This window comes from Callorhinus ursinus, unplaced genomic scaffold (genome assembly GCF_003265705.2).
Source record: "Callorhinus ursinus isolate GAN/ISIS: 27379988/994484 unplaced genomic scaffold, GSC_fseal_2.0 scaffold13, whole genome shotgun sequence".
Lineage (NCBI taxonomy): Eukaryota > Metazoa > Chordata > Mammalia > Carnivora > Otariidae > Callorhinus > Callorhinus ursinus.
In genome coordinates this window covers 40,908,149-40,925,718 of record NW_027397075.1, presented here as the reverse complement: position 1 = coordinate 40,925,718, position 17,570 = coordinate 40,908,149, and the positions used below count along the sequence as shown (strand labels likewise).

The 17,570-nt window shown below is 37.2% G+C and overlaps 1 protein-coding gene across 9 annotated transcripts in view; it reads left to right on the top strand.

Annotated features, from left to right (window-relative positions):
* SMG7 (SMG7 nonsense mediated mRNA decay factor) overlaps window positions 1-17,570 on the top strand; it is an 85,376-nt gene that overhangs the window by 57,502 nt on the left and 10,304 nt on the right. For 7 of the 9 annotated variants that reach the window (XM_073900129.1, XM_073900127.1, XM_073900131.1 and 4 more), the window contains 10 exons: window positions 1,546-1,717; window positions 2,924-2,995; window positions 3,813-3,963; window positions 4,350-4,485; window positions 8,411-8,573; window positions 9,120-9,276; window positions 10,353-10,423; window positions 11,646-11,706; window positions 14,421-14,540; window positions 15,395-15,821. In XM_073900129.1, the coding sequence (XP_073756230.1) occupies window positions 1,546-1,717; window positions 2,924-2,995; window positions 3,813-3,963; window positions 4,350-4,485; window positions 8,411-8,573; window positions 9,120-9,276; window positions 10,353-10,423; window positions 11,646-11,706; window positions 14,421-14,540; window positions 15,395-15,821 (1,530 nt within the window). The remainder of the gene's footprint in view (window positions 1-1,545; window positions 1,718-2,923; window positions 2,996-3,812; window positions 3,964-4,349; window positions 4,486-8,410; window positions 8,574-9,119; window positions 9,277-10,352; window positions 10,424-11,645; window positions 11,707-14,420; window positions 14,541-15,394; window positions 15,822-17,570) is intronic. The other 2 variants (XM_025877554.2, XM_025877549.2) reach the window with 1 other exon arrangement.

The following is a 17,570-nucleotide window of genomic DNA, read 5'->3' as shown; positions in this document are numbered from 1 at the left end:
TTTTCTGTAGATGATGCTTGATATTTGTAGGTCACAGCAAAGAAGCATGAGAAGCTGAAAGTAAATTTAAGAGTGAGAGGATGATAGGCAGGAGGCAGACAGGAATGAAATAGGTATGCTCAGACAGAGGAGTTAGTTCTGACCAGGAGGAGGTACCTTTAATAGATGAAAGGAGAAAGGAGGAAAAAATGGGTGGTCTATATAATGTCAGAAGTCCCTTCCAGATCTGTAATACCATCAGATCTGTTATGTATGCAAAGATATGAACTGACCTAGGGCTTAAGAAAATAAATTTCAAGGGGGCACCTGGGTGGCTCAGTCGGTTAAGCGTCAGACTCTTAATCTTAGCTCAGGTCTTGATATCAGGATTGTGAGTTCAAGCCCCATTTTGGGCATGGAACCTACTTAAAAAATCAATCTGTCAATCTGTCTGTCTATCTCAAGGAATTCCTAAAGTCTGACAAATATGTTGGCTTGCATTTAAGTCATATTTGTAACCACCCAATCTTTAGTGTTTTGTGTGTGTGTGTGTGTGTGTGTGTGTGTGTGTGTGTGTGTTTAAGATTATTTATTTGAGAGAGAGAGAGAGGGTAGAGTGGGTAAGCATAAGCGGGAGGGGCAGGGAGAGGGAGAGAGAATCTCTAGCATACTCTTCATTGAGTGAGGAGCCTGAGGTGGGGCTCGATCTCATGACCTTGAGATCATTACCTGAGTCTCATGACCTTGAGATCACTACCTGAGCTGAAACCAAGAGTCGGTCGCTTAACCGACTGTGCCACCCAAGAGCCCTGGTTTTTATGTGTTCCTAAGAGGAATACTAGATAGATGATTTCTCGGAATTGCTTGTTGAATGTGAATGAATACCCTATTTAGGTGAAGCCTTTTTAAATAATGTTTCTGTTCCTTTTATTTTTTTAAAGATTTATTTATTCATTATTTTAGAAGGGGGGGTGGGACAGAGAGAGAGAGAGAGAGAATCCCAAGCGGACTCCCTGCTGAGGGCCGGGCCCACCACTGGGCCCATCTCAGGGCCATTGAGATCACTGCGTGGGTCAAAATCAAGAGCCAGATACTTAACTAACTGAGCCACCAAGGTGCCCTGCTGTTCCTTCTACTTATTTATTTATTTATTTTTATTATTTTAAAGATCTTATTTATTTGAGAGAAAGAGGGAGGGACAGAGGGAGAGAAGCAGACTCCCTGCTGAGTGTGGAGCCCAACTCATGGGCTTGATCCCAAGACCCTGAGATAATGACCTGACCCAAAATCAAGTCAGATGCTTAACCGACTGAGCCACCCAGGTGTCCCCCCTCTGTTCCTTTTAGATGCACATTCTAGATTGCTCTAATACTTCAGAATTTAAAAGATACGATTTATAATAAATGTAACCAGTTATCTGATCCTGTTTTCTTTGAGTCTTTGCTCAGGTCTCAATTGTATGTGATATCAGGTACACATGTTAAAGTATACAAACTTTACTGTTAGATCACTTCTGACTTACCAGTTCTGACTTATCACTAAATTTTGTTCATGTTTTCCTTGTAGTTATTACAAGAACTATGTACAGTGTTTAATGTAGATTTACCATGCCGTGTGAAGTCTTCCCAATTGGGAATTATCAGCAATAAACAGACGCATACCAGCGCCATAGTGAAGCCACAGTCTAGCTCCTGTTCCTATATCTGCCAGCACTGCCTCGTCCACCTTGGAGACATTGGTGAGCCTTTTGTGTGAAGGAATCGCTAATATAGTCATCTTTTTCTTTGGAGTAGTCATAGAAGGAAACTCTTTTCCTTCAAACTGAGCATGCACACACAATTTAGATAGTTATAAGAGGAAACTGTAAAATGGATATTAAAGAACTTAAATTTTCTCAAAATTTTGGGATTAGCAAAGGATCTTGAAGGTGTCAGCTTTCATGTTAAGATTTAAGTTTTATTCAGACTCATGCAGATGTAGGCAAATGAATAGCAAAAATGTAAATAAAGCTAAATTTTTCAAAGTGGTGCCATAATATTTTCTAAATTAGAAGTCTGTACTCTTGGAATTGCAGGGTTTATAAGTTACTCCTTCTGAAGCTAGATTGTCTTCTTTCCTTCCTAGCAGTGTATTAAAACCTCTTTTTAAATTGTTTCCTTTTTACAGTTAAATTTGTATTTCTATTTTATATATTTTATCTGGGAGTATTCTGTAACTTATCCTTGTTCATCCCTTTAAGGCTAACCTAAAAAGGTTGTAAAACAAATTAACTATAGGATTATGTTTCAACTGTCCTAAAATAACAAGGAATGAAGAACATCACTGCTTTAAGTTCAAAGATTTTAGATTTCTTGTTGTCATAAATCATTGACCTCCATGAGGGATCACATCAAAGTAAGCACCGAGTTCTGCATGGAGATTCAGTGAGTAGTGTATTTAGGTTGTTTTTGCTTTTAGTGTTCCTGTACACACACATACTTAATATTGCAGTAGGTATGAGACATCTTTCAAAATCACTTTATAAGATATTGAAGAAATACATAACTTTCAGATCATATTGTATAGTGTTTTTTGTTTTGTTTTGTTTTTAAGTGCCATATAACTCACCCCTTCTTGTGGGCCGGCTCCAGGTCACCAGCATAGTCCATAGTGGGAGCTGGTGATGCATGACACTGGAGGACCTGAAAATGGGGGCTAGGTAAGCTTTAACATTGGTTACATGCTGAATGTCCCAAATAGGGAAGGCCAGATGGACACTTCACACATAATCCTATAGTTAATTTGTTTTAAAGTATTTTCTGTCTTTAATTATCTTAAATTAATTTTAATGTGTTTATTATCTTTAGAACTGAAAACTATAGTTGCTTTGGAAATATTACCCTACTAGTTATTTTTTCGTTAGTTTGCTTGTTTTTAAACTAAATTATCTTTTTTCTCCTCTCAGCTCGATACAGAAACCAGACCAGTCAGGCAGAATCCTACTATAGGCATGCAGCTCAGCTTGTCCCCTCTAATGGTGAGTGGGCCTCTTATGTCAACTTGTGGATGACTTTATAACAATACAGAAAATAACTCAAGGCTCATCTTCCAGGTTTTATGAAAGCAAAAGATTTCGGGGTTTTGGTATTGAGTTTTGGGGATTTGGTATTGATTGATTTGGAGTTGTGGTCATACTCTTTTAAATGTATATTCTATATAACCAGAAATGAATTTTTTTTAATAAGATTATTGTCAGTAAACCAGTATAAATAGACTATCTCCTAATGTGATCTAAAATTGTTTTAACAACTCTGGCTTCCTTAATTACTTATAGAATAATTATCTCTTAATACTACCATTTCCTTACTAGAAAATTTATTTTTTTATTACCTAAAAGACAGGGCTTTTGTCTTTTGATGACCTCAGAATCGGAATTAGCAGTGATTCTTGTGTTAAGCCACATTGAAATTCTTGATTCTGAAAGGAGCCCCTTTGAAGCAGGGGTGGCAGTGTACTCACGGTTTCCTATTGGCCATGGCTGCTTTCCTGCTGCAGTGGCCATAGAGACTCTTAGGCCCAAAAAGCCAAAAAGATTTGCTGTCTAGCCCTTTCTAAAGTCTTCTTTAAACTTAATAGTGCTCTCTTCCCTTATTACGTGCTTAACCTAAACATAGTATGTGCTGTGGTGGGGTGTGCTATTTTAAATTATGCCCATTTGTAATGAGGTAATCATGAGATTTACTTTATAAAATACACCCCATTATTAATTTAACGGTTTAAAAATTGATCATCTGCATTCTGATGGCAAGATTGTGCATCTTGGGTGACTTTAGAATCTTCACTTTCTCCTCTAGGTCAGCCTTATAATCAGTTGGCTATCTTAGCTTCTTCCAAAGGAGACCATCTGACCACAATTTTCTACTACTGCAGAAGCATCGCTGTGAAGTTTCCTTTCCCAGCTGCCTCCACTAATCTACAAAAAGCACTTTCTAAAGCACTGGAAAGGTAGGGTTGACTTTTCCAAGAGGAGTTGGTGTAATCTGGTAGCCTTCACCTGTCAAATTTGGGCATGCAAGAACTAATAGTTACTTGTGTTTCGCTTCTGTTTGCCTAATTTCTAAAAACACAGATATATTTTAATAGTTTTGCATGTAGTTGTTGCTTGGGTTTCAAGCAGTCTGCATCTGATCTGTTCCTAGTAGAGGAGTACAGGCTGCTGAATACTGATGACTCATCTGAGTGTGTTGCAGATGAAAAGTTAGATGCAGAATCCTCTCCTTGTGTATCAGGTGCTCAAATAATGTGTTTTTGCAGACTGAAACCTCTGTTAAGAGGTGTTAGCCATTTTGCTGCTTAAGATTCATGAAAATTTTTCTTTTCTTTCATTTCAGCCGGGATGAGGTGAAAACCAAATGGGGTGTTTCTGACTTCATCAAGGCCTTTATTAAATTCCACGGTCATGTGTACCTGAGTAAGAGCTTGGAAAAGTTGAGCCCTCTTCGAGAGAAATTGGAAGAACAGTTTAAGGTTAGATTTTAAAAATAGAGCATTTTTTGTCTTGTCTGATTCAGGAAGCATAAGATTTGGGGGAAGCTGACTTCTAGTTTTTATGTCATTATTTAACTGTGAACTGTTGGGTAAAATTAAATTTGAAGCATATGGAATTCTTGCATATAGCATCCCGTCGATTTAAACAGAGATACCGTCTTTAGAGAAACATCGCAGCAGTGTTTTCACTAAGTAGCTGCCATTTGGCAGAAGGTACCAAAGTGGGAAAAAACAACTCCTCCTTCCTTCCTTCTCAAATCAAGCACCTTTCTTTCTCAGTTTTGAAAGTACTACTTTTGATGGTTTTTATATCCTTAGGTAGGCTTCTGATACCTACTTTATAATATTTCCATTCTGTAAACCTAGTTCTTTATTCTCTCTGTGTTTTGATCCATTGGGATTTGTGGTAGTTCAAAGGAAAGGAATAAGAATTTCATTCAACAGGACTGTATTTTACTAATTTGTGTAAGGAGATAAAATTAAGTAACCTTTGTTCATATGAAAATAATCTTTTATTAGTATATTAACACTTTAGATGTAGTACAATATGTAAAATATGGCAGGAGTCAAGATTAAATATTAACTTTATTTTTAATTCATTTATTCAACAAATATTTGACTGCCTGTTGTGTCAGTCACTGTTTTAGCCACTGGGATCAATAGCGAACAAGACCGTCTAAAGAACATTTTATATTACTTGGTTATTCCTGGGTATCTAAACACTTGGGGAATTGTCTATAACTGCCTTACAGTTTTATAAGTATTATAAAAGTAACACATTCCAGAGATTGTAGAACTTAGATACTTAAGAGACATAAATTAACCAAATATAGTCAACGTGAAGTAGTTTTCACAGATAATCATTTTTGCAGTTGACACTTTTTATGTATAAGAGATTGTACTAAATAACTATAAGAGAAATAGTTTGTTTTAAAATAAGCTTTAGAGTCCCCTGTTGTTTTCTGCTTCTTTTGGTGGCCTATTTAAACTTTTAGCCCATGATTTATAGAGTCGGGTGCATGAAAGGAACAGCTAATTTTTATGTCCTAAGCTCTTCTGCCTGGACAGAACAAACAAATCTAAATAGTTTTAAGTGTTCAGATATATGAAGGATTATTTTAAAATAAATTATCTTTGTCTTTTCTGAGGTCAGAACTGAAATTAAATCTTAAATCTTAAAAAAGAGATCCGTAGGGGGTTGCTGGGGATTCTCTCTTTTGAGGACTTAAAAGTCAGGTTGACAGCCATCTTTCTTGGATGGTTTAGGTACAGTTCTGTAAAATAGCAGGGGATTGGACCAGATGACCTCTTGAGATTGCTCCTGGCTCTGTGTCTATGAAAGATATACTCCCTAAGTGGGGAGAGAGAGGGATCCTACCTTAATGAAATCTTCTCTATGTAAGTTATTCTGGTCTAGAATCTAGTCATTTTGCATTCGATTCAACCTCAAACACTGATTAAAGATTTTATGTATTTATTTGAGAGAGAACATGCATGCACTTGAGCTGGGGGGAGGGGCAGGGACAAGCGGCTCCACCCTGAGCAACTGAGGCTGGAGCCCAGTTTGGGGCTCAATCTCAGGACCCTGAGATCATGATCTGAGCCAAAACCAAGAGTCCCACACTTAACTGACTGAGCCACCCAGGTGCCCCTCAAATATGTATTTCTGTATATAAAGTTGTGGGGGGTTTATGTGGGCAGTTGTAAATAGACTTTGAAGTATCATTCCAACACTCTGAAGTTAAACATAGTATGAGGCAGATCTATTTTAAACTTTACTCATTTCTGAAACATCAGAAGAACATTGTTGGAATGAAATTTTAGCATAGTTGAGCAAATATTCAAGTGTTTCTAAAGCGTATGTAGATGATTAGTATCATCTACATGTAAACTTCAGTGTGTCTAACTAGAAATCATTAGCTCCTAGGTTGAGGTTTATTGAAATATTTAAGGCCTGGGGTTTAGGAAATGAGACTGTGTGCTCTTTTTTCATGGTATTAGCTCAGTATATTCCTCAACGGCTCTTGAAAATGTCTTTGAGTAACAGTGTGTCAATTCCAATCTGATTTTGTTCCTGGTGAGGCCTTTACTTACTACAGTGCAGTCTAAATTTTATGAAATTACAACCAAATAGTTACACATTTACTTACAAAGGTGTGGGTTATGCCTTCACTAAGTACTTATTGAGTACCTACTGTGTACCGTACACTTTTCTAGGCTCTTGGAGACAGAAGGGAGAACAAGACAAAATCTGTGCTTTCGTGAAATTTTACATTATCATTTGCTAGTACTTAGGCTGCACTCATGCATTAATGCTTCTGTGCATACACTAGACAATCCCTTAAAGGGCTGTGATTGTCTTCTATTGGGTATTGCCATCTAAAATAAAATGCCCATGGATTAGTAGATATATTGTTAAATTTTACTCATAAGGAAAAAATGCTTTTTGAAAAATACAAGCTAATATTCTCATTTTATGCCAGTATTATGTATTTGTGTAAATGGTCAGTTTATTTAAAAGGTTGGATGTAGAGATTGAAGGAGAACTTCTATGGGAGAAATCTGAAGAAGAGATACGATTTCAGGATGTTTTACAAAAGAAAGGAAAGAAAAATGCTTGATGCCTTTGGAAAAGGAATAAGCATTCTAGATGTATATACTGGAATGGCAGATGGCAAGGAGGCTGAGAGAGAGAGTAGTTTAAGTGGAATTGAATTGTACTTTTCTGCCATGATAATGTAAAAGACCTTGCTAATAGAATCATAAAACTTACTCTGGATATTTCAGATTCTTTATATAAATAGAAAAAAAAATCTTTGGAGCTGGACAAAGGCAGCTCTAAATTTCTGAGATGGTAGGATCTCCTCACTGCTGGTAGAACTGTAATTAAGGTTATCTGTTTCCCACCGTAAGGCTAGTGACAGTGAATCCCCACTTGTATCCATTTCCTGAGAGGGAAGGAGGTTGGCTCTAGGTTAAGTGTAGGGTGAAGCCAGGATATCATCTCTAGTAGCTATCAGTTGGTTAGGACTTGCGTTTGAAAAATATTTTATATGGGAATAAGCTAAAATTACTGCAGATGCTAAGGTAGAAGGGTGATTAAGTTGAGGCCACAGCTGAGAGCATAGTAAGTGATTTCTTTCTTATAATAACCTGGTTAGCAGGTTGCTATGAACAACACGTAGTTATTAAGTAAAAGAAATTTAATGATGAAGATCATGCATGTGCTTTTCTAAAAGGGGAAAATGTCAGTGTTATAATTTGTAGAAGTTGCCTATAACACATTATTGTTTTAGTATATTATTTACCCTGTGTTCCAAAGTAGGTTCTTGCTATCTACCTCATTTATAAGTAAGTTTCTTTAACTGTGTCAAGCCTTTGAAAGAGTAAACTTTATGACAAATTTTGGAAGTCATACTTTATATATAACTTATGTACGTATGACCAACAGTTCAAAAACATTTTTTAGTCTTTTAGTTTGAAATTTTCCTTTTTACTGTGTACATCTTCTTTCTAGTCATTGGTTCCAACTTAATATTTTACTATGTATGCATTTCTTAGAAAACCACTTCTGATGGATTAAGATGTATACATTTATTAACTGATGCCCAAAACTTTTTCCTCATATTAAAAAATATGCAGTGTCTCAGGGAAAAGTATTGTGAAAAACAGCTCAAAGAGCTCTGTGGTGTCTGGGCTAATTCTTTTCAAGGCAAAGAGTCAGTATGAGAAACATCAGACCCCCTCAGACTCGATTAAAAATCCTGGGATTAAGGATGGAGACATTTACTCATCCATGGCTCTGTTAGTCATGTGGCTAAATGCAGACCACCAGTTTAATTCTTGTGTGGAAAGTGGCTTCTGTTCTTGATAATGTATGCAGTATTTCTCTTGTCTTTTACAGAGGCTGCTATTCCAAAAAGCTTTCAACTCTCAGCAGTTAGTTCATGTCACTGTCATTAACCTGTTTCAACTTCATCACCTTCGTGACTTTAGCAATGAAACGGAGCAGCATAGTTACAGCCAAGATGAGCAGCTGTGTTGGACACAGTTGCTGGCCCTCTTTAGTAAGTATTAAATCATTTACTCTTCTTCAGAAAGCATAATCTAGGCATTTTCATCATTGTAACAGAGTACTAGTGACATATGAAAATGTGTCCTATATGTCCTACTATTGAATCAGGAGGCCTAAATCCCAAGTTCTATCCTTTTATCTACTCACATTCCCCTCATCAACTATATCTGTAACATCTTTTATTTAAGATTTCATTTACTTATTTGACAGAGAGAGAGAGAGAGAGAGCGCACAAGCAAGGGGAGCAGCAGAGGGAGAGGGAGAGAAGGCGGCTCCCCCGCTGAGCAGGGAGCCTGATGTGGGGCTCTATCCCAGGACCCTGGGATCATGACCTGAGCTGAAGGCAGACGCTTAACGACTGAGCCACCCAGGCACCCCTGTAACATTTTTAACATGGGGAAAAATGCCTTTTTAGAAAAAAGCTATGAGGTATTTGTGTTAAGTAGGCTACAGCATAAGGCTCATAATGATAGTTTAATTTGGACTGGTACATAGTTTCAAATATCTTATGCTTTCTAAATACATTTTTTTCTTTAAGTGTCTTTTCTTGGCATCCTGTGCAAGTGCCCTCTCCAGAACAAGTCTCAGGAGGAGTCCTACAATGCCTATCCCCTTCCTGCAGTCAAGGTCTCCATGGACTGGCTGAGACTCAGACCCAGGGTCTTTCAGGAGGCAGTGGTGGATGAAAGACAGTAGTAAGTGTCTTATAATTTCATACTAGCTTATGTGCTTTGTTTGTTTGATATTCATAGATGTGTAGAAACTGCTTCCTAAAACACAGCATTTGAACAATGGAAGACTTTGTATTTTCCACCTACTCTCTGGAAATTGAACTGAAGACATCTTTGTGTGCTTTTCATTTATTTGTTTGAATTTCTCATGTGAGGCACAATCTTAAGGATTTCTGGCTCCCTGTTTGTCCCTCCTCCCCCCCCGCCCCCGACCTGGCTGCCATCATGGGGAAAAAGCATTTTTCACATTTCAAGGTGAAATTGAAGTAAAACCACTTTGTTTCTTACCTATTACAATATGCTCCAGTTTTCTGTTTAGAAGTTGAAGAGAAGTGATTTTTTACTTTTTCCATTATTTCTGTTTGATACTGTTGATACTACCCTAGAGTAACACCCGATTTGAGTTGTATTTGCTTGTTTTGAGCATAGAAGGTTGGAAATTATTTTGGCTCTCACCGTTTTCTCTGTAATCTCTACTCAGAATAATTCTGATGTTTCTTAGGAGCTTTTGATTTTACGGTGACAAATGAAAGCTTTCAGTTTACCTTGATATTTTAACAATATGTGGATTTTTTTTGTATCATAAAGAAAAAGGCATATTCTGGAATAGAGAATGTAATTTGTCTATGGTGTACCCAGACCCTGTCACAGATTAAGAACTAGCAGTGGGTTCCATAACTGATAATGAATGTGACAGCTCTATCAAAACATAGTATGTTGTTTCTCTAGTCAGTATGTTCTCAGTAAGTATCAATTATCAGTGTTTAAAACTAACAAATTATTTTCACTAATTGTTAAATTAAGAGCCTGGGAAATGATCTACAGTAGTAGGTCTCTGTTGTACAAATTTGACCCTTCTTGTGTATCTTTTATCTAGACATCTTTGAAAATAGGTTTTAGGAAATCATACAGCCTTTAAAATGCTGAAGCCAGGGGAAAAATACATAACGTCTAGGCCCTTAGATAACATTGTCATGTCTTATTGGTGTTCTGGTTTTCTCTGTTTTAAACAAAGTCTGAAATGTCTCTTTAATTTACAGCATTTGGCCCTGGCTAATTTCTCTTCTAAATAGTTTCCATCCCCATGAAGAGGATCTTTCAAGTACTAATGGTAAGGGCTACCTTAATGTTATATTGTTGACATTGTTCTGTATCACTAATACTAGGCTTAAGGCCAAAGAAAAAACAGGCTTTTGTTAAGTGTTTGACTTTAAGTTCAGTATCTCAGAAGTGACTTCGAACTCTATACTCATCATGATTATAAGAGGATGGAAGTAGAGGTAATGTTCTTCCAGTTCTTCCAGCAGCATATTCTCCTATTTAGCTACATTTGAATAGGAGTCCAAAGAGTGCAATACCTTTAAATTCTTTGTCTTCTTCCCTTCCTCCTCATTCTTACTATTTTTTTTTAAAGGAACTAATGTGAACAGCATTACTCTGTTAAAGTAATACCTGCTTATTATAGAACATCTGGGACATTCAAACATTAAGAACAGGAGTAACCCATGGTTCTCTCATACAAAGATACTTTGTGCTATTCACATGATAGTGTATTTCTTGGGACATTTTTCTTATGTGTACATACACCTGCCTTTGATTGATATCTGATACAGCTTCGGGCCTGCTTTTTAAAGTTAACATTATATTGCTAGCATTTTCCTTTGCCATTTAAACATTTTGAAACATGATTTTTACTGGCAGCATGATAATTCTGCCCTGTGGATATGCCATCATGTATTTAATCATTGTCTATTTGCTTTAAAATTTTCCCCATTATAAATAATTCTGTACTGAACAATCTATAGTTGACTCCTTTCTGATTATTTTACTCCTATCAGATCAGTGCTTCTCAAGCGTTAATTTGCAAATGCATCACCTGGGATTTTGTTAAAATGCAGTTTATGATTCAGTAGGTTTGGGATAGTGCCTAAGATTCTGCGTTTCTTACAAGCTCCTGAGTGATGTTGGTGTTGTTATTCAACACTTTGAGTAACAAGGAGATAATCTAAACAATGGGATTACTGGATCTGAGGCTATGAATTTTTAAGGCTGCTAGGGAAAAAAGGTCCCATCGGCTCCATCCTCCTTAGCATTGAGTAGTGGGTAAGTAGGGGACAGTGTCAAGGGCCCAGAGGCAACCTGCAGGAATTTGATAAATGAATTCTGTTACCAGGATTACTGTAGAGAAGAGCAGAGAACTCTGAGCATTATAGATAGCGTTTTTTTTTTCTGTATAGAAGATTGTAATTTTCTTCATTTAGTGGACAACATTCTGCTGATTAACAGTTTTTAAATTAAAATGTTTACAAATCTTGCTTTCTGCCTTTCTGTAGCTACACCACTTCCAGAGGAGTTTGAGTTACAAGGATTCTTGGCTTTGAGACCTTCTTTCAGGTAGGTGGCAGCCGAATGAGGTTTATTTCATTACCAGTGATTACAGTATTAAAATGGGAAATCAGGCTTGGGTGTAGAAGAACCTTTGATTTATCCCAACTTTGTCTTATTTTCCTAACAGCAACTAAAAGCAGAAGTTTTTGATATGAAATGGATTTGTATATGTCATGTGTTTACCTGCTGTGTAATACAGTACTAAGTGCTTTTACAAATATGGGGGAAAGGAAAGAAAAAGAAAATTGCTTCTCCCAAGTGATTTATACACTGGATTTTTTTAATAGTTTTATACTTTGTTGAAATTAGAGGGGAAGTCTCAAAAATGGAAACTAAATGTAAACCAAAGGATATTGCTTGACATTTTTCATATCAATAAAGATGATAAAATAGTTTGTTTTTATAGTCATTCTTGTCTCTTCTCCTTTCAGAGGAATAACTTTATTCCTTTTCAAGTGTAACTCTTTCATCTGTGTCCTTGATCCTACCCCTTCTTGCCCCCCTACCTGTTACCCTCTCTCTGTTGTATTTCCAGTATCTTTTTATTTTTTTTAACAACTAGTTACTTCGTTTTAGTAGCCTAGTAACATTCAGGTATACCTTTTCTTTTTAAAAAAATTCACAACCCCATTTTTCTCTGATGTTGCTCTTTCTCTTCATCATCAGACTTCTTAAAAGGGTAGTTAGTGTGTGACCCTGCTTCACTCCCAGTCATTTCTCAGCCTCCTGCAACTTAAACTATTAGTGCCTTCCTGGTGACCAACTCCATTGACTTTATAATTTTCATCCTGTTCAGTTTTCTCTAGCATTGAGTCTGTTGATCCCATTCCTTCATGAAGCCTCCTTTTTCTCAGCTCTGCCATCATATTCCATCTCTTTCACTTTCTTCTGTACCACATGCCTCAGAGTATTATCCTCCGGAGGTCTTTCCTACCCTTCCCTTCCCACCTTCTGCATTGTCCCTGGTGATCAGATCCATCCTTTTGTCTTGAGCTTTCATCTCTTGGATAGTAAGTCCAAAATTTTCAGTTCTGACTTTTTTTTTGGAGTTTGGACTCCTATTTTAACCATCTGATATCTCTTACACATTTCAGACTTCAGTGTGACCCAAAAGGGCTCTTATTTTCCTATCTGGTCAGCAAAAAATGATCTTTCTATATTTATCTGTGTGCCATTAACCACCTACATGAACTCTAAAAAAAAAAAAAGAAAAATCCTTATTTCCATTAATCTTTCTCACCAAGTCTTTGTAAATCTGTGTTTAAAATGCCTTTTAGATCCAACTCCTCCCATTTATTTCCCTTTAGTTTCAGGGTTTTGTCACCATTAACCTGGAGTATAAAAAACTTCCTAACCAACCTCCCTACTAAGAGTCCCTCTCCTTCTTTAGGTCATTTCTGCCATGCTTCCATAATTATATTTTCAATATAGACCTGTTAATGTCCCATTACTGATAAAAAAGACTTCAATTCAATCACCCCCAGTAGTTCCAATATCTTTTTTATTTTTATTTTTTTATTTTATTTTATTTTTTTTAAAGATTTTATTTATTTATTAGAGAGAATGAGAGAGAGAGAGCACATGAGAGAGGGGAGGGTCAGAGGGAGAAGCAGACTCCCCGCCAAGCAGGGAACCTGATGTGGGACTCGATCCCAGGACTCCAGGATCATGACCTGAGCCCAAGGCATTCGCTTAACCAACTGAGCCACCCAGGCGCCCTCCACTATCTTTTTTAGCTTCATGTCCAAGTGCTTGATTTTTCAACCATATTTTCTGCCACCTCCACCCTCCTTTCCCCTAATACTTAACATACTATACATCCACTGTGTCCTATTCTTGAGTAACTATTTTTATTCCTCCAAGACTTTGTTTATGCTATGCCTGGAACAGTCCGTTTTCCTCTTCTGCCCTTCCCTTACCAACCTGTATGTACTTGCCACACCTGTCAAAGCCTAGCTCCGGTAACACTCTGTGAAGCCTTTTCAGAGCTTATCAGAAGGAACAAGCCCTCCTATTATTACTATGCTTATTCTTTGCATAGTTTTTATTGTAGTACTCATCAAATTGATTCATAGTCCCTTATTTCATCTTTATGATGGAGACTATTTCTCTTTCTCATTTATTTTTGTGTATTCGGCATCTAGCCTACTACCTGGCAATGTTTAGATACTTTTTAAAAAAATACTGCATTTAATGGGGAGAAATCTGAAAAATCCTTATTTTTTTCAGGTTGATTTACCTTTCTAATGTCAATGAGATTTTTGCTCGATATACTTGGTGATATGTATACATTTTTCTGATTTAGGGCCACCTAAAGTGCATAGATTAGCAGTTTGTTAGAATAGGCATACTTAGAGACCCCTAGCATTTCAATGGTCATTTCAAACAAATTACACAGAATACAAGGTAAGTGTTAATGAAAACTTTTACAGTAAAATTATCTTTCCTAATAAAATACTGTGATTTATTTGAGCTCCTCATTTAGAAAGAAAAATTTAAGTAAAAGTATGTTAATGTAATGAATTTGCAGGTTGTCTTTTTTGCTTTGTTTCATTGTACTTCAAATCTTTGGGAGCTTATATTGAAATGCAGTTGATTACATCAAGTAGCTAGCCTGTATAGAAAAATCTGAAACCATTGCAGTTAAATAGGTGAACTTGGTTGCCTGTGAAATATCTTTCAAAGTTTAATTTTGGATAATTTGCTTATATCAATTTTAGGAACTTGGATTTTTCCAAAGGCCACCAGGGTATTACAGGAGACAAAGAAGGTCAGCAACGACAAATACGGCAGCAGCGCTTGATCTCTATAGGCAAATGGATCGCCGATAATCAGCCAAGGTATTTCTCATCAGATACACTTACACACCTCACATGTGTTTCAGGCTCTGGCATAATGCTATTGATTATAAACTCTTCAGTTAAAATGTTGGTAACACAATATCAAATTACCCTGGTGATCCTAAGTATACTCCATTTAATCTCTGTTCTCCCTATTACACTGCCTAGTGTAGAGAAATAGGCTTTGTCTCCCTTGTTAATCATGAGCTTCTGTCCTAATTTATAAACATCTGTGCAAATCTAACTAAATGGTATGTTCATGATTATGGTGATTTGTATTGACGGGCGTGGTGGTCAGTTTCAGTTAGGACAGCTCAGAGTCAGTTAAGTTTCTAGTTCTGCCACTTCCCTAGGTGTGTGTCCTTAGGATCTCCCCAGTTGATTATAACCTTCCCAAAGTCAGTAACTGTTTCATATTAATTTCTCTCAATCCTCATATTAATTTCTATATTCAGGCTACTGTAAGCACTTAAATGGTTGCATGTTTGAATGAACTTAGTCCTTCTGAGCTCTAGTTTTTACACCTATAAATGAGGAATTACAGATTGCCACTTCAAGGGCCTAGTCTAGTGCCTTGTACTTAAGACATGCTCAGTAAATGTAGCTGTAATTAGTAGAAGACATTAAAAGGGCATGGGAATGTGTTGTGGGGATGCTAAGCAATTATGAGAATCTAAATTTTTCTGTAACACTTTTTAGGTTATATAAAAATAGATATGTTATACTGTGATACCCCACTGTTTTCAAGTCTTTGGGACCGGGGATGTACTGACTGTTGGGTCCAGACTCAGTTCCATTGTTAGTGTTTTTTAGGTTAATGGTTTTCATATATGGATTTATTTTTACTTTTTTAGGCTGATTCAGTGTGAAAATGAGGTAGGGAAATTGTTGTTTATCACAGAAATCCCAGAGTTAATACTGGAAGACCCCAGTGAAGCCAAAGAGAACCTCATTCTGCAAGAACCATCCATGATAGAGTCACTGATTTCGGATGGGAACCCAGGACTAAAATCAGTGCTGTCCACGGGCCGTAATCTAAGCAACAACTGTGACCCAGGAGAGAAACCAATGGTCACCTTCAAAGAGAACATTAAGCCGCGAGAAGTGAACAGAGACCAAGGAAGAAGTTTTCCTCCCAAAGAGGTGAGAAGGGACTGTAGCAAAGGAATTACTGTAACTAAGAATGATGGAAAGAAGGACAACAGCAAGAGGAAAACAGAAACCAAGAAATGCATCTTAGAAAAGTTACAGGAAACAGGAAAGCAGAGTGTGGCAGTGCAGGTAAGCTGTATTTAAACTATAATGCAGGTAGAGGAAGGCTCACACAAAAGGCAAGATTTTCATTTTGTTCCTAAAGCCTTGAAAATTGGCTCTTCTGGAAGCTTGAATGCGTTCTTTGAATGCCACACAGTAAGGTCACGTAAGAGCTATGGTAGGTGGCTACTCCATCAGTTCTTGGAAATTGTAATGTGAGTAAAAAAAAAAAAAAACTCAACCTGATTTGACATTTTTATCAATCCTCTCCAATTGAAGTGGTTTGAAATGACCAGTTGCAGACCTATTAACTACGTGAAGAGTTCTATTTTCTTTGGAAAGTGTAACTGCCATTTGTTAATGTTCTATTGGGAAATTTGGGGTCTTTTATAGATCCAATAGAACCAAGAATATATTAAGGCTTATAATTTTTTGTTTTTTTTTAGTTCACTATAAGAAATAAACGATATTCTTGGAAAAAGACAAGGCTCTTTTTCTTGGCATTTATACCTGTCCCAGCCAGTAGCATTGTATTACTTCAGTGTTATCCTGACTCATGGGAATTTGTAAAATAAGAATTTAAGTCTCTTGCTGGGAAAAGGTAAACACTGCTCAATTATTTGTGACTTTGTTTTTCTTAAACCTTTCCAAAGAGATACAGACGATTACATATAAACAGAAAAGGTCTTTGCTCTGTGCTGGTTTCATTTATACCATATATGTTTGAACAAAGACCTAAGTAGCCATTTGATTTGTTAGCACATTTTAGCAAATGTATTTGTTTGCAGTAGGCATGAGGACCCTTATTGAAGTCTGCTTGCAAATTAATAGTGCCTTCAGGGTATTTCACCTACAGAGTTTTTTTGGGAAACAGAGAAATAACATAATAGTTACATTTTAAGATTAATAGTAGGGGGAGAAACAGAGAAAAACATGGTAGAAATTGAGAAAAGGCATGGGGAGAGAGAGGTGCTGGGGAAAAGCAAAGAACAAACCAAATGAACTATAAAGCCAAAGGGCCAGTGTTTGAGGGATGAGTCCAATATTTTCCTGCCTGCTCTGCCTCCGTTCTCTGCAACTGCCTCCCAACAAGGGCCAGACTGAAAGTCTCCTTTCTGGTCTCTCTTCCCTCTTAAATCTGCTTCTAGATGATTAAAGAAAGCCTGGCAGGAGTCAGTATATTACCACTCTCTGTACCTCATCCTAAGGTCTCTGTAAATGTCACCTGTTTTCCTTCATTTTGAGCAACCCATATGACATCATATTCTCTGTAGCTCATTGTGTAGGATCTAGGGGCCTGCTCCTTACTGCTGAAAGTATCCTTATTTATTCTAAAGGGGTGTCAGCCTTGCAGGTGGATACCTGACTGGTATGCTTAAGGCTGCCCAGATGAAATTAAACTGAGGGCCAAAGTATCTCCCCTGTGGGTTAATAATCATCGTTATTAATTCATAATTCATGTATGTTGTTTAATGAATTCAAGTATAAAGGGCGCTGGGGTCCATAATAGGTGGTATAAGATTACAGGCAAGTTTAGGGGCACCTGGGTGGCTCAGTCATTAAGCATCTGCCTTCAGCTCAGGTCATGGTCCCAGGGTCCTGGTATCGAGCCCCACATCAGGTTCCCTGCTTCGTGGGAGGCCTGCTTCTCCCTTTCCCACTCCCCTTGCTTGTGTTCCCTCTCTCGCTGTGTCTCTCTCTGTCAAATAAATAAAATCTTTAAAAAAAAAGAAATTATAGGCAAGTTTTTTAACCTGTTGGCGAGACGTATGTCAT